General features: G+C 40.3%; 1 protein-coding gene across 1 annotated transcript; it reads right to left on the reverse strand.

Annotated features, from left to right (window-relative positions):
• Positions 1–1,350: 1,350 nt before the first annotated feature.
• Lerp (lysosomal enzyme receptor protein) lies at positions 1,351–15,331 on the reverse strand. The gene is given in 5 exon segments (XM_067081623.1): positions 1,351–5,767; positions 6,511–8,327; positions 9,218–9,395; positions 14,123–14,723; positions 14,725–15,331. Coding segments are annotated over 5 exon segments (3,948 nt in total). The 5' UTR covers positions 15,192–15,331; the 3' UTR covers positions 1,351–4,882.
• Positions 15,332–16,457: the final 1,126 nt, after the last annotated feature.

Genomic DNA, 16,457 nt, shown 5'->3' on the forward strand with positions numbered 1-16,457 from the left:
GCATATCGTTAACTAACAGTAGTTGTTGCTCTTTGATCTTGCCTGCAAAATGTATCCCTTCCTATATTCTAAGTTAAGAAGGGACAATACTTTGCAGATCATAAACAAATCATAGACAACTCTAACAAAAGCACGTATTCTGGAAGGATTTTTTTATTCCCCTCTAAAAGTCGGTCAAAATATAAAGAAAGAAGTACACCATGAAATAACCATAGGCCATGGATAATTAAAGACTTGGTGTCAACCACACCTGAGATTACTTCCCTCACCAATGGCCCCTATATTGGTTTGCAAAATGAAGTTACCTTGGCCCAACCTTCGAGACATTCGTAGCATCCCTAGGGTCGGAACTTGCTGTCTCGACCCTCACTTATATTGCCGTTATTTTTGACAGTGTGGGTAAGCTAGTTGCCTTATAAAGGCAATAGAAATTCATCTCTCAGCTTTATAATTTTCATACTGCTTTTCCAATACTGCTTGGACATTTTGAAAATTTTATTATTTCATCAGTGACTCACAGAAAGAACGAATATAAGATCAATCACTACAAATATCGCATACGATGACATCCGATAGAATTTTTGATAGCTAAAAAAACTACTTACCCACAATCTTTCTCAGAAAATTTATTACTTTAGACCACTACTTCCAGGCTTCATCGGAGTTGAAGGTGGTCACGAAGAAGAAAATTTATATTTCTCTGTTAACAGATAACGTAAGGTTTAAGTGAAGACTTCTCGACTTAAAATCTAATTAATGAAAGCATACTACGTGAAGGAATTAACTCACAGTACCCACAATGCCTAACAGGAAGTAAGACCCACTCCAACAATAACAGATGTGAAAATGAGAATGGAAAGGTGATTCACAACACATGCACGGATACAACAGTGTGAGGGTTGACGTCAACGAGATTAGAACCAACCAAACGACACAGGTACCCAAACCGAACGTTACCCGCTGAAGGATTGATTGCCTTCGGTCAAGGGAGGTCGTGCTGGGAGTTAGGACACGTCATCCAAGAGTAGAGTGGTGGTACTAGAACGGAAAAGGCAAAAAGAAACAAAAATTATTTATATCACAGTGACAGGTAATTGTGAAAAACTGCTGAAACCTTCTGAACAGCTAAAAGCAACAAAATTGAAACATAAAAAGGTGTAAACAGATTCACAGAAGCAAAGCGTCTAAAAAATAAATGAAATCTGACTGACTGATGATCAAAAGATTATTAAGCAAAATCAACTGTCACACCATCTCAAAGAGCATTGTGCTGATACAAATATGCAATAATAAAAAAAAAGATTGAATTTATGCAACTGAAAAACTTATTGAAGAATATATTTTGGAATCTTTTTTTTTTTCTTATTTTGCTAAATTTATTAAAATTCCTCAAAACTTACGAAAAATACAACATTCAGTGCAAGGTCATCAAGCTTAGTTTCTACTTAGATATAAAAGAATTATAACTTGGACATTGATACACAAAATGAAAGCATGCATGATTCTCCATTAGAACTAATGTACAAGAAATAAAGTAACTCTCCAAATCCAAACAAGAAATAAAGTAACCCCAAATCCAACAATAACCCCCTTCATAGCCCTTCATAAACGAAAGCAATTGAGGATCTACTACTGACCTGACAAAATAAGCAGATACAATGTCAAAAGGTTTAGGCTACCCCGAAATGTCTACGATACTGCAGAATCCAGTCGCAGCCATTCAGGAATGAAGTGAAACTACAGCGTAGTCCTGACATAGAGTAGTGATAACATAAATTCCCTATAAGACTGATAGGTCTACCTTTTCCCAAGAGCAGAAAGAAATATTGGAAACGTAAAGTTTATCAAAACTGTACTGCTTTTGCAATGCGAGTGACCAATCTAGAACAGCATTTTGACTATATTGTTGGCTTAAAATCGATATGTATGGTGTCTGTAATTCCTGTTATAGATTTCAGAGCCATATCCCTATAATGAAAGATATTACTAAACAGTACATCTTAAACTGGCCTCCCCATTGGGTTAAAACTGATATCTGTAATTCCTACTATACAGTACATCTTAAACTGGCCTCCCCATTGGGTTAAAACTGATATCTGTAATTCCTACTATAAATTTCATAGCCACATCATCATAACTGGTAATATACCTTCCTAAACTGGCCTACTGTTATGAGGCGTTGCCTGTCGTAATTTGTGTATTTCCTACATCACTTTTAAATAATGTATACTGTACTGCACAAGTACAGTACAGTGAAGAAGAGCGAAGTGAAAACTCATCAGATTAAACTTACAGTGGTTTCTTTACCTGACTCAACTGAGCATGACAAAATAATTCGACTTAATGAAATCAATGAGAACTCTCAGACTATGCAATGTCTTGTAAATCCACCAACTTGATTGGTTTTGGATGCCGGGAAGATCAATGTTGTTAGGCAAGGAGTTTGCATTTAAGAATTTATACTTAATTTATATTACAGGCAGAAAAGTGTCATTTTTTGTGCAAATCAGTGCCCATTTTTGAAGTGATTCTACCTGGTCTGTGACTGGCTAATGAAAACAGAGAATTGACTGAACTACAGAATGCTAATGACATGTAAAAATCCTATATGGTAATTATGGTCCATTTAATTTAGCCCACCATACTTATGCAGTAATTTATACATCAAAAACATGACTGAAATATTACATGACACCCTACAATAATACCTATAATTGGTGTTGGTCAAGTTTGTGTACGAAAACACTTGTTAAAATGTACCAAAGGTGAATTGTGATAGCATTAGTTAACCCAAACACAAACGTTTGCGTATATGCAGTAGTACAGTACTGTACAAAGGTTAGCTGATAGCTGACAAAACTCACTACAATTACGAAGGAACAATCGCCTCCTACCATGCACTTCCATTCATTCTCTGTGGTACCATTAACTACTTGCCAATACTCATTAGCACCAATAACCAATTGCAAACATAGTACAATGTTTTTAATCTGAGCCAAAATATGCAGTGATGGTGTACCAGAGGTTTAGTTATGAATACAAGTTGTCCTGAAAAGCATAAATGGTAACTTTACAGCAACCAGCTCATTCTCAAGGCCCAAACTAACATGCCACTTCCAGACGCCAACACAGCAATTAGATATGATGTAGAATGCTCAAAAATTGAAGGGTCATCAAAAAGCTTCCTTCTACGAGCGTCAAGAAATACAGTTTTTGTGGTGAAAGTGAAGAGAAAGTGGACCAAAGCACAACATTAGGAACTGTGAAACCGAGCAAAACTTATTAACGAGACTGAAGTGCAAGGTGCAGCCATGCTTACAGTACCTTTTGAAATTTCTCCAACTGACACTTGAGCACATTAGCAGATTTTTATGGGAATTAACTAATTTAATCGTTGCTAAAAGCACAAAATAACGTAATAAGAAATTAAGGGCCCCTTCTAATATGACATATTACACTCTGTCTCGTTCTGAAAAACTTGCCCAAAACTAATGCAGTACAAATTTCATTCAAAAGTGTTTCAAGAAATACTTAAACAATTTTATTCAAAATTATTGCAAGAAGTACTTTTAACATCTACGAGAATACAACTCTGCACTTCCAAATAAATATCAAATATCAGAGCAAAGACTGGCCTTGAGTCTTCACAGTTCTCGGCAGGTGCATCCCACCTTCTCATGTTAGTAACCACACAAGTCAGAAATAATTGACAATTGTAATTTCCACAGATAAGCAGGCTGCACGCAAGTGCTAGTCAGCTTCACAGCCACTGGAGGTGAATTCAAACGTGGTGTGGTATTATTAACCAAAATAGTTCCATTGTTAGTTACGATGCCATTTACTGAGAAGCTAAACCACCTAGGATACCTGCTTACTGCAGATGAGGCCATACATGAATGAAAGACAAATGCAGTAACTGAAATTCAATACGGTATACAGTACAGGTATAACTAAAGCAAAAAAACGACATTCGGTATATCAAGGATTGCTAACAAAAAAAGCTTTTTTAAGCCACTCATTTGCTCAATAAAACAAGAAAGAAAATATACGTAAGGATACATGACTAGCTGAAATGAAATGATGAATTCATCTGGAAGTATAATGACAACTTTTTTTTCCCCCAGATTTCTACAACACCAAAATTCTATCATAAATCTGTTTACTATTCTTCTCAACAAAAATAGAACTTAAATTTATGAATGAAAATCTTAAAACTTCAAAAACAATTATAGTAGTAACCTGATTCATCTTATACATTCAGGAACCTCTTGTTAGTACAAAATGCAAAAATAGCTCATTCTGCAGGGTGAGGTTACAAGCCCAAAATGCCCAGTGTGCTTAGGGTAATATTAGTTTAATTACACGAAGGTTTTAGGATGGCAGCAAGCAAAACAAACATTCACTTGTTATAATGTACATCTATGTAATTAACCCTCTATTCATGTTTTCCATAACTGAACTTACGAAAAGTTGATACTTGATTTGGTGGTTTATGGTAACTTTTACATTCACGGAAGTGTACGATAACCTTAAAAAGTATAAGGCTAAAGCACTTATCACATCTTGTAATAATCATCTTGAAAAATCGTGAAAAATTCAGCTTTACTAAGCAAACCTGACATGGACCCAAGAATCCTCTAGCCATACAAGAATTAGATTTTCAAAGAGTGTATATATATATATATATATATATAAGAGAAACCTCCTTTCCAAAGAACACTGTTTATGAAAACTACTAGCATGATATATCTGTCCTCGTGAGCTCGCATAAAGCCACCCGTAGTCTCAAACTAACAAATTTTTTGAGTGAACTACTTTTAAGCAAGCTGGGTTTTAATGTGGGGAAAATGAAGATGTTGGTACCAGGTCACACTACTTCTAGCTAAACTCTGAGCAGATCGTCATCGCTATCGTCAACTCTAAATACTCTAGAGGTGGATCCTATGAGAGAGGAACTTTCTGCGGGTCTCTGGGTTATGTCTGTATACCCTTTCATTCCGAAGAGCCGTCGGGTGGACGACATGAAGCGTTGACCTCTCTCGGACTTGAAGAGGACCAGAACTATCACAAATATGATCCCTGAGACAACCAGAATGGTAGCGATGACTCCTGTCACGTCCGTGTGCGAAGGCTCGCCTTCGCTCTTCTGCGTGTCGGCCGAGGGATCGCTGCCTCCTTTATCCCCGCCTGTCTGATTTGGTGCCGTTGGCGCGGAAGGCACAACCACGGGAGTGGGGACGGCCTTACTTGGCGCGTCTGTGCCGTAAATGCCTTCGATGCAAGTTACATTTGTTCCCCAGTTAAACACTGCCTCACACTTGACCTCACCCATGGCAATATCAGCAACGGGAACTCCAAAACCTGCCGACATATCGCAATTGAAGTAAATGACAGTACTCTTCTGACCACTCAGAGCCAAAGGGCAAGAGTCTCCACCGAAGTAGACAAGCTTGAGCCTGTCGTAATCCCATTTCAAGGTAGACTTCTTGTAAGAGCCGTAATTCTCGCCGTCGGCAGTGCAGACCCCAGAGTCACCGCAAGCCGGACCACAAACATTGACCTTGAAAGCTTTACTTCCATGTTGAACTTCGTAGCCTCCGGCCTTTTGCAAAGGTTTAAGGTCGATGTTGGTCTTGGCTGCCTTAAACATGATTTGGCAAACTGGACCCAAATCTGGAATCTCCTCTGTCTTATTGCATACTACTGATGTCCTCCATTCAAAGATATACTGACAGTCATGTGTTATTTCTTTGAACTCTGGTGAACCCTGAAAAGAGATGATAATATTTGTAATATGTACATTGGCAAAGCATCTATATTTATGAAATTTTCAAATACACTTTGACCAGTTTTTTCTACAACAACTACAGTATATAAACATAACAGAACCCTTAACTTAATAGATGCTTTAGTAAGAGAACAGAACAGAATATAGGATTAAGGACCAAGGCCAAGTGCTGTCTGAGCTGAAATGGAAATTAAGACTAAAAAGGTTTGAAAGATGTAACAGGAGAAAAACTTCCCAGTTGCACCATGAATCAATTGTTAGGAGAGGGTGGAAAGTAAGACGGAAGAAAGAATGTGAACGGAGGTACAGTAAAAGAAATGAAAGGGGTTGCAGCTAGGGGCCGAAGGGACACTGCAAAGGACCCTAAGACATTCCTACAGTGCAACGCATGACGCGCACTGACTAGACGCTTTAGAGGTCTTGCTATCTGATAAGTTGCAAAGTCTAAGTAACAAAAACTCTATGTTAACAGTCAATTTCAGAGATTTACTTGAAAATGCATCATCTGATATAGCAGCACAACAAACGACAAGTACCTAATAAGAAAATAAGTCTGCTACTAATAATAAAATTCTTAGTCACTCAAAGTGGTATTTCACTGTATGATATACAGAGGCATTTTTCAAAACAATCATTCGCAACAAAGCAGAAAAATGTCTCGTTATATATACTGCAGTACCACTTTGTTCCAAAGACTACTACCAACACCAGTTACTACTCACCAAGCCAACTTTTTCATCGCACACAAAGGATATCTTCGTTGTAATTGGGAATCCAGGGTTAGTTGGACACACTGACCCAGCCGAATACATGAGGTCAACCCCATCATCGTTCCTACTGACTGGCGTCACCATGGGATGACCCAGGTTCAAGGGAGGGTTGCTGGAGGAGGAATCGGCAAGGCAGGCGGCAGACCCTGGATGGCACAGAAGGCCAGTGATCTGATTAAGAGGTCGGCACACATTCAGATAAAACTTCTGCTTGCGATTGTAGGGGTTTAGAGTTTCGTAGTTGCCAGATGTCTTGATGAGGGGCGAAAGGTCGATTCGACGGTCCCACGTGTCAACGAAGCAGTTTATCCTTCGTTCGCACACGAGCTCCGTGTGCCAGTTGATGTGGTACGTGCAGTTATCTAGGTCATCGTGGACGAGTACGGGTCCTTCCGCCGAACCTTCTGCTCCACAGACGAAGTTGATCAGTGTCGATCTCTCGAGGCCATTTCGACATTTCTCGCCTCCATCGTAGTGAAGGAACAAAAACCCGGGAAGAAAGTGGAGGTCAGCATTTGCCTCGCCAGCAATTGCAAGCTTACCATCACTGTGGATCAAGCAAGCTCCTGTGTTATCGCCAGGACACTTCCCTGACTTGACGTTATCGCAAACATTCAGTACGAGCTGAAGTTCGGCATCTCCTTGAACCTCGTAACCGCCATCCTTCTTGAGGGAATTCAGGTCAAAAACATAGCCTGTTAGGGGATTGGTTACTTTACAGTCTTCTCCACTAAGGATACCTGGTGTTACTTTCACAGGGCATGCAACCGGAGTGGCCCATTCAAATACGTATTTGCAGTTTTCCTCTGCAACAAGCTGTGGGTAAGGATACAGTGCCTTCATGTCGCATTTGAACACGATGACGCTCTCAGTCTGAACGGAGGGATTACTTGCGCAACGATCTCCCCTGGGATACTTCAAGACGAGGGCTCCGTTTTCAATAAAGGGCCCACTGGAAACTTCTCCAATACTAACAGCCTGGTTCTCTTTCTCAGCGTCAACTATGCAAGCCGCCGACTTATATGGGCACCTACTCTCCTTGCTGTGGACGACAGACCTACAGACATTCAACACGTACTTTTTAGAATGGTTGGGAGAATAGTATTCTTCGTTCATGAGAGAGGATGACAACTCACTCAGATCATAAACTGTCCCATTTTCCGTTATGTATGTGCAATCAACTACCTGGAAGGGGGGGCAAGCAACACGCGTCCTCCAGATGAACTGGTACGTGCAAGAATCGTCTTCCTGTATGAATACCGGCCCGTCGTATCCGCTCTCTTCGTGGTCACACATGAAGAGTATGAGCGTGGACCTGCTGTTGCCATCTTCGCAGCCTTGCGAACCGTTTGTTAGTCTCATAACGAGAGTCCCATCGTTGAACGTTATGTTTGATGAAGCTTGACCTCCGCTAAACTGAACTTTCCCTTTGACTTGGCAGACGCCAGAAGTGTCCTCTCCGTTGCATTTTGATACAAGAGGCCCGCAGATATTTATCAGATAGGAATGATGACCATCCGACACGTTATAATCCCCCTTCTTATTCCGTAACGAATTAAAGTCGAACAGATGACCATACAGGGGATCGGTCACTTCGCAGTTATTCCCAGTCTTTAGGTGTCTCGGGCAAGCAGCAGGAGTTAACCAGTTGAAGATGTATTCACAGGTGTCCGTGACCTCCATCAAAACCGGCTCGAGCTCTCTCTGGTCACAGAACAGATTTATACGGGTTGATCTTGTGTGCTGGCCGTTCTTGCAAGCATCACCTCCTGCAAAAATAGTTATGGCAAATTTAGATGGTCAAGCTGATATCACGACACAAGCACAAAGTATATACGAAAAGCAACGAGAAAAAACTCAAATCTTGTACCCAGTCTTCTGAATTCTAGTGAGCACAACACGGCAGTACTAAACTAAAGCAGATTTCAAGCTTACCAATATAACCAGTACATAATTTCGAGGATTTTTTCTTGCCAACGAGAGAGTCCCTCATTATCATGTTTATGCAATTATAGTTCAAAAACGATAGTAAACCTCTGAGAATATGAAGTTTTGACAATCTACCGACCTGAACTCTGAGACAAAGCTTTGCAAATTTCTCAATTTTTTTTTACTTGTACTGAACTGTATGTAACCAGAAAAGGGGACTTTACCAACTGTTAATCAACGACTTCAAAAGATCAGCAACATCCTGTGACACTGTGAAATTATTATTGCAGTATTATTATTCAGAGGATGAACCCCATTCATATGAAACAAGCCCACAGGGGCCACTGACTCGAAATTCAAGCTTCCAAAGAATATGTTTTTCATTTGAAAGAAGTAACAAAGATAATATGAAGTACTGGAAGAAAAGAACAGTTATTAAAAAAGAAATAAATAACTAAATAGATAAATATGTAAATTACTAAAATAAAAGGAAAATTGCATAAACATCCTCAAGGAGATTGTTCCACAGTCCAGTGGTGTCAGGAATAAAGAACCTCTGGAACTGGGAAGTTCGACAGCGAGGAACACTTACTGCATATTGGGAAAAGTAATCCCCTCCCTGGTGGGGAATCGAACCCCGGCCTCCTGTATGACAGGCGGGGGATACTATCTACCACGCAGTACTACTGAGGATAAATTCTTTGTTCATTAATGGAGACAGAACACTTACCAGTATACAAAACGGTGATCGAACCATCAGCATTAACAGTGGGATGTGAGGTTAGGAAACCCATGTTGTAAGCAGACGATGCACCAATACTTGTCTGACAGGCGCCAATTGGCCCCGGCGGACAATGATAGTAGGTCTCGTAATTGACTGCGCCACACATGTTGATATGGTAAAGAATCTGTAAAAGAAATGAATATATAATGATCTTCCACAAAACCTTTCACGATATTTTTTTTTAAGCTTGAAAGTAAGTCTTTTTATCATCTTTTTTTCTTCTTAATGACCCCTGTGGTGGGCTTGTTCCTACGAATAGGATTCGTCTGAATAATGATAACAATAGTAATAATTTCACAATATTTCTTCTTTTAAATAAAAAACTAATTTTTCAATTTCTTTTCATAACCACAAACCACTGTTTTATAAATGCCTATCTTACCAGTTTTGGAACGTTAAAAAAAAAATAGTCCCAATTTTTGCAATGCGCTGAATGGCATTTGACCACTGTAATAAAAATGGCAGCCCTCGTGTTTTGGTGAGGCAAGACTGAAATTGCCTGATGTTCGTAAGGGACTTAAGGTAGACAGTTATTCCAAACCTCTTTCCCAATCCATTACTATCTCCCCAGACTGGCTTTAAAAGCAAGCACCTGCTCTGGCATAAAGCCAATCTAATCTACAACAATCTACTCATTCTGTTGCTCAGCTGACAAGGAAGTAGGACTTCCGTAAAGCAACGAAGTCGTTTATAAAACTAAAACCGGATTAAAATAATTTGTGGCGAAGAACAATCCATTAATGATGCATGCTGCGCCCTGTAGGAGGCAGCATTTACATTTGCAAAACACTCAGGATTTTGGGCGCTATGCTGGTCACATTAAAGAGGTCATGTCGTTTACATCTTGATGGTATTTCACGCCCGTGCAAATTTCGTTTTATTTTTTTTTCGTGATCAATTTAGTACATTACTTACTCTGCAGCTGCACTAAGGAGTGAAATGGAATCTAAAATTTAGGCCTAAGACCAAGCGCTAGCACCTAAGCTGCCATTCAGCGCTGAAAGGGAAACGCGGAGTAAAAAGGTTTTAAAGGTGGAGAGCAAAACTAATGAAAGTGGTCGCCATCAGCTGCTGAACGGAAGCTGCCAAGAACTTTAAGTAATGCCTACGGTGCACCACATGAGTGAGAACGATATGTGGTTAATGTTGGCGCCCATCACAAAGCACCACCGCCAAGCCCCATACTGTTTTTCATCGCAATGGAGGAAGATATAAGGGATGGCAAAAAAGTCTTACTAACATACACAACACAAATGTGACGTTATCTGCCCCTCGAAACAGCTAGGAGTCAAAGGGGCACTGCAAAGTACCTCAAGCAATGCCTACAGTGCACCACATGAGATGCACTGACTGCAATAGCCCAGTAAGAGGTTACTGTGCGAAGATTTTATCACCATTTCAAAGTTTCAGAGGACAGTACCAGTGGAGTGCAAAATATCAAAATACTACAGAAATAAGTTATGGGCATTCATTTTGCTAAAATTTATCTTTTTTATTATTATTATTATTATTATTATATATAACAACTTGCTACAGATTTCGCAGTAAGGCCCAGCCTTGCTACAGCATGCTAAAATTAAATTTCCTTTTTACCAACACAGTTCCCACAAAGTCATTCCAATTTTACCGGCAATCCAAATTCTGTCGCCCAGAAAATTAAATGAATTCAGCACTCTCGGACAGCCTCTATTCATGACACAAGTTTAGTTTCAACAGAGAGTTGTAAATAACCTCTGTGCAGGGGTGTCTCCATGGTAGCAGAACTAAATGAGCTACAGAATTCTTTTGACTATTGCAGCCCTCGGCTAACCACACCTTTATGGGCAGTTTACTTTTTATAATCCGTTACTACAGTACTCTGATCCCAGTACTACAGAAGTTTCCCAAAACATACATGTATCGAAACGGATGAGCAATGTTGACAGGTTTGAACAAAAAGGAGTTAGAACAGTACATACACATATCTACATATCCAGCCTATGTATTACTTGTACAAACACATTCCAGAAGTACTACAGTATATAAAAAGTACAATACAGAAAAACCTACATAGATGTAAAAATGTTACAAATAACTAATAAAAGATTAGGTCAACAAATAAATACAAAATATTACAAGAGAGATGGGGTTATATACTAGTAATGAAAAAATAATTGTATAAACTACTTATATACATCCAGTACAGTATTGTATGTAAATACATATAAAATACCTACTTCAGCCACAAATTGTAAATCTATACCAGAGTCTAAACAAGATCCTGCACATTACTGTTCTGCTTTCTTTGTAGGCTACATCCAAACCTTTGTTAAAGTACATACCAAATTGGTTCTTAGTCACGTAAAATAAGTCTAATCCTTCGGGCCATCCCTAGGAGAGCTGTTAATCAGGTCAGTGGTCTGGTAAAACTAAGGTATACTTAATTTAACCACAGGTGAGGTCCCTGTAAACTTGTCTAGTACACAACAGCAAACTAAGATTCTACATATCATACAACATCTAAATACTGTATAACCTACCAAACGCTGTCCGTCTCCCTCAGTTTCCTATAAAAGAAAGGGGAAAGCAAGTTAATATATAAAAAACAAGGTATTAAAATGTCTAAATCCATCTGCAAAACAAATGGTTGAATGTGTTCGATTCTTGAGAATGGAATGGAACAGGATACAAAATTTTGGGACCTCAACGAAGGATTGAAAGGTGTAACAGGAGGAAAATCTTGCAGTTGCACTATGAAACCATTGTTAGGAGAGGACAGAAAGTGAGATATTAAAAAGATATGAACGGAAGTACTGTAAAATGACTGAAAGAGGTTGCAGCTGGGGGCTAAAGGGACTCTGCAGAGAACCTTAAGTAGTGCCCACAGCACAGTGCATGAAGTTAATGTTGGTGCCTGTCATAAAACACTACTAAGCCCTATACTGTACTGTACTGTTTCATCGCAATGACGGAAGATAAAAAGGAGTGCGAAGAGAATAAAAACATTATGACACAAATCTGAGGCATCTGGACCCTGCAAAACAGTCTCTTAGAACCTAACAAAATATAGTCATACAGTATAGCATTCTTGGTACACCCTACAAAATGTCCATCACGTCTTATAATGGTCACATTATTATTTCTACGATTTAACTTTCCCCTCCGAGACATATGGCACACAATGGTCGACCAACATCAAAGTTTGGCAGGACTTTTTACCATACGACAAAGAGACACACTCCCTCCTCAAGCCAACGCAGAGGATGATGGCCTCCAAAGGTCGAATTATGTAGCCTAGCAGCAAACCTCACTTTATAAAATTATCTACACACAGTACAGCGACTTCATTCAACATACACTTCTAGAAACACCTGAAACAATCTGTGTCAATGTTCCAGCTGATGCCACCTGTCAAAGTTTGCAATTTTTCAGTCTACCCACAATGCATTCCAAGAAATGTCTCCCTATGCCCCTCCAAATGGTCTAGTACGTCTTAACATTACTGATGCTTTACAGAAAGTTCAAGTCCAAGAATTCTTGTGCCAGTCAAAAAACACTTCTATAATTCAATTCCGTTTCTTTTGTAATAAATGTGCTAATAAAACAAGTCTGATTTGCCTAACTGATTCTTAATTTAGCTGTTTGTATTACAGAACTTGACAATCCCTTGAAAATATATAGGCTAACCACTACAGTATTTGACAAATTTTGCATATCACTATACTAACTGTATAGTGTTATCTAGGCTGATTCAAAAAGAATTAGCTAACGGTATAGTTTTTTAGTTTAAAAAATCAGAAAACTAAAAGAAACTATTTTTGATGTGTAAGATGCTGTCCACGAAGCTAGGTTAGGTTAGGTTAGGTTAGGTTGGGATGTATTTTGGCTAAAGTTTAGGGGTACCTACCCAGTCCAGTATAAGTTTCCAACAATGCTATTTGGGAAAAATTAATCCATTTCAGGACAAGTAAAATAAAAATACATGGATGAACATTGAGAGAGAGAGAGAGAGAGAGACATTTGATCATATTCCACTACAATACAAGGTAATTCTAAGGAAGAGCTCCACACAGACATACTGTTTATTAATGAAATCTTTTGACTGAACAATATAGAAAATGGTGTATATGATGCAGTACAGATGAGATAATCTGAGAAATTTACCAAAATCATGTAAGAAATTTGCAGTCTTTTGTTTCACGCAGAAAACTTCTGCAGGACGTCTAGTTTAGTACCAGCCCTTTGAGGATGAAAGTAAAAGCATTAACAAAAGATGGTAAATTTCCCACGTTATTTCAGTAAATTTCTCAAGTTATCTCGCCTGTACTGCACCCCATAAACCCTTTTCTATATCGGCCAGTCAAAAGACTTAATTAATAAAGACTTCATTAATAAAATATATCTCTGTGTAGTGCTCTTCCTGACAATTATGCAAGCTAGGATACTGCAGTCTACCACATTTCGATACCTACTGTAGGTGTGACAATTTACGACAATCCTCTCACCACATTTTTTTTTACTGGGCTTCGTTGGATTCACCTGAAGGGTGACTAGCTGTAAAAAATATTGGGGGGTGAGTGGCGATTCTTTTGCTTATAACACGTCATTCCACCATTTCGTTTTACTTCGTGAATAAAGTTCTTTCGAGGAAATGAGAAAGAGGATGGTTTCAAAGGTAATTTTTACCCAACAGTCAAACATACTTTTTTCAATAGCCCATCCTAGATCACAGCAGACTGCAGTAGACTGTAGTAGACAGCAGTGGACTGTAAATTTTACTGTTCTGGTTACATAGGCTAAGCTATTAAGGCTAGCCTAAGCTGCTAGTATACAAATAAAAATTGAATTGGCCAAAGACAGTCCATAGCCTACCCTCTGTCCACTTCTCCTGTCGATAACCTTCCAATTCCCATGGGCCATGTAGAGCGATCGGAGATCGTACACGTTCCCCTTATCGTCGTTAATCACACAGTCCGGAGTCTCTGGCGTACAAACGACAGCCGTCTTCACGTTGAAGATGATAGCAGAGCTGTTCTTCGAAACGAAATATATCTTGGGCGTCGTTGCCGTTCGTTCGCAGAAGAACTGAAATTCGACGACTCTGGAATCATAAGTATAGCGGAGCTTCAGATGTTCGTCACTCCAGACCAACTTCATATCTTTGGTGGTGCCCAGGATGGTGGGAGTCGAGGCTTTGTCTAGTTTGCAAACTGTGGCATCGTCTCGCCCACAGTGCCCATTCGTGACAGGGCCGCAGAAGTTGACCTCGTAACTCTCGGTCGCGCTCGAGACGTTGTAGAAGGACCCCGAATGGAGCGTGTGGAGATTGAGGTCGTAGTCGGAGTTCGAAAACTTCACCACGCAGGTCGTGGCGTTGGACACCTCGACCTTCTTCGGACAGGCCGCCTTCGTCATCCAGGCGAAGAACAGGCGGCAGCCGGGCGAGGACATGAGGACCGGACCGGACTCGTCCGGACGCCCCCTGGGGACAGAGGAGGTGGAGCTCCGTCACGTAGGTCTCGTTCCGGCCCCTCAGGTCGCATTTCTCCCCGCTCTCGTAGACATACTCTACCCTTCCAGCGTCCGCAACCTTGACCTCCGGGGGGACCTTGCCCATGTCCCGGAAGACACGGGTGGCGTTGCTGCTGTCCTGGATGGTGACCGCACACACCCCGGAGCCTCCTTTAGGGCACGACGTCGGGGCGTTCCTCAGGGGGTGGCAGACGCTCAGGAAGTACTCCTTCGTGTGTTCAGTATGGAGGGTCTCCGTTACGTGCCAGTAGTCGTTCTCGCCGAGGTCGCTCAGGTCGTACACCAGGTCGCCGTGGACGACCCTGCAGTTGTTTGCGGGGGGGTCGTTGCCATCTGCCCAGGCCCGACCTACGATCAGATTCAAGCTTGACAGAGACAGAGTCACGATCACAAGTCTGTGGAACCACATTGTCTCGGTGGCACTGCTCACAGGGAACCAATCACTACTAACTGCTGCTTAACACTACTACTACTACTACTACTCCTGCTGGAGACTAGGGCACGGGCACAGCAGACGGCAGACTGTAGTAAACAACGAGGACTCAGTCATCCAAGTCGTCGTCGTCGTCGCGATCACATGAGGACGACTCACGCAGAAGTACGAGACATCCGTCCTCCTCAGCTGAGTCATCAGGATAACACTGAGAGAGAGATTTCTGTTACTGTTATCGAGCTTCTGCCGACGATGATACTTTCGTTAGGAGGGCGATAAGGTCGGGAGGTCCGTGGTCCTGGTCCTCTTTCGCCGAAATTTAAAAAAATAGAGTTCCGTCACCGTATGTTATGTCGACGTGAAATCTATCAACAACACAACACCACCACTGCGACGGTTGTGTTCGATTCCGTTGACGAGGATTAATTAGTATCTCCCAATGAAAATTAAACTATGTCACAATACAGTCTATTGTATAGCACTCTAAACATAATAATAAACTGTAATAAGCCCACATTAACATTTTTAATCAAGATATAGGTTAATTAACGCTTCTTCCACTCCTCGACCAAGCCGACCGTTGAGTTGACGAGTGTGGATCGGAGTATTTTCCAATGAGAATTTAACTCATATCATCACATAAATCCGTTATATAGCATCTTGAACATAATAATAAACTTTTATAAACAGTTTGAAGTAAGATATAAACAAATTTAATGCGTCATTGATCTCCTAGACTAAGCCGCACGACAGCATCCGAACAAAAACATTTGTAAATTCTTGACATCGGCTTTGACTCTCAAAAGTTCGTCATTAGCATTAATTAATATATCTCTAATTACGAATATAGCTGATCGTTTAAGAAGCGAAGGAAGCGGATAATACTTAAAAGCGTCACTTGTAAACTTTCTAAAATGCAAATTACTGTTGTGTTTTACCGGTACGAAATGAACGTGACTGGGAAACAATTTCGTGATTTACCTTTCACTCAGAGATGAGCTCTAAACAGCCTTATGAGCGATCTTATTTGATGTAACGAATATGGTTACTGTAATATAATTTTCGTGAGAAAATTCCACATTCAGCGCAATAATTGACATGTTCAGGACGATGTAGCCATAACAACGAAATGTGTTCGATTTGTTTCTTTCGGCTTTGTCTAGTCCTCTATTGTTCGTCTTGCTTTGATGTGACGTAAATTTCGCTTGATTATCTTTAAAGTAACCTGTCTTTACACTAAAA

This window comes from Macrobrachium rosenbergii, chromosome 37 (assembly GCF_040412425.1).
Source record: "Macrobrachium rosenbergii isolate ZJJX-2024 chromosome 37, ASM4041242v1, whole genome shotgun sequence".
Taxonomy (NCBI): domain Eukaryota; kingdom Metazoa; phylum Arthropoda; class Malacostraca; order Decapoda; family Palaemonidae; genus Macrobrachium; species Macrobrachium rosenbergii.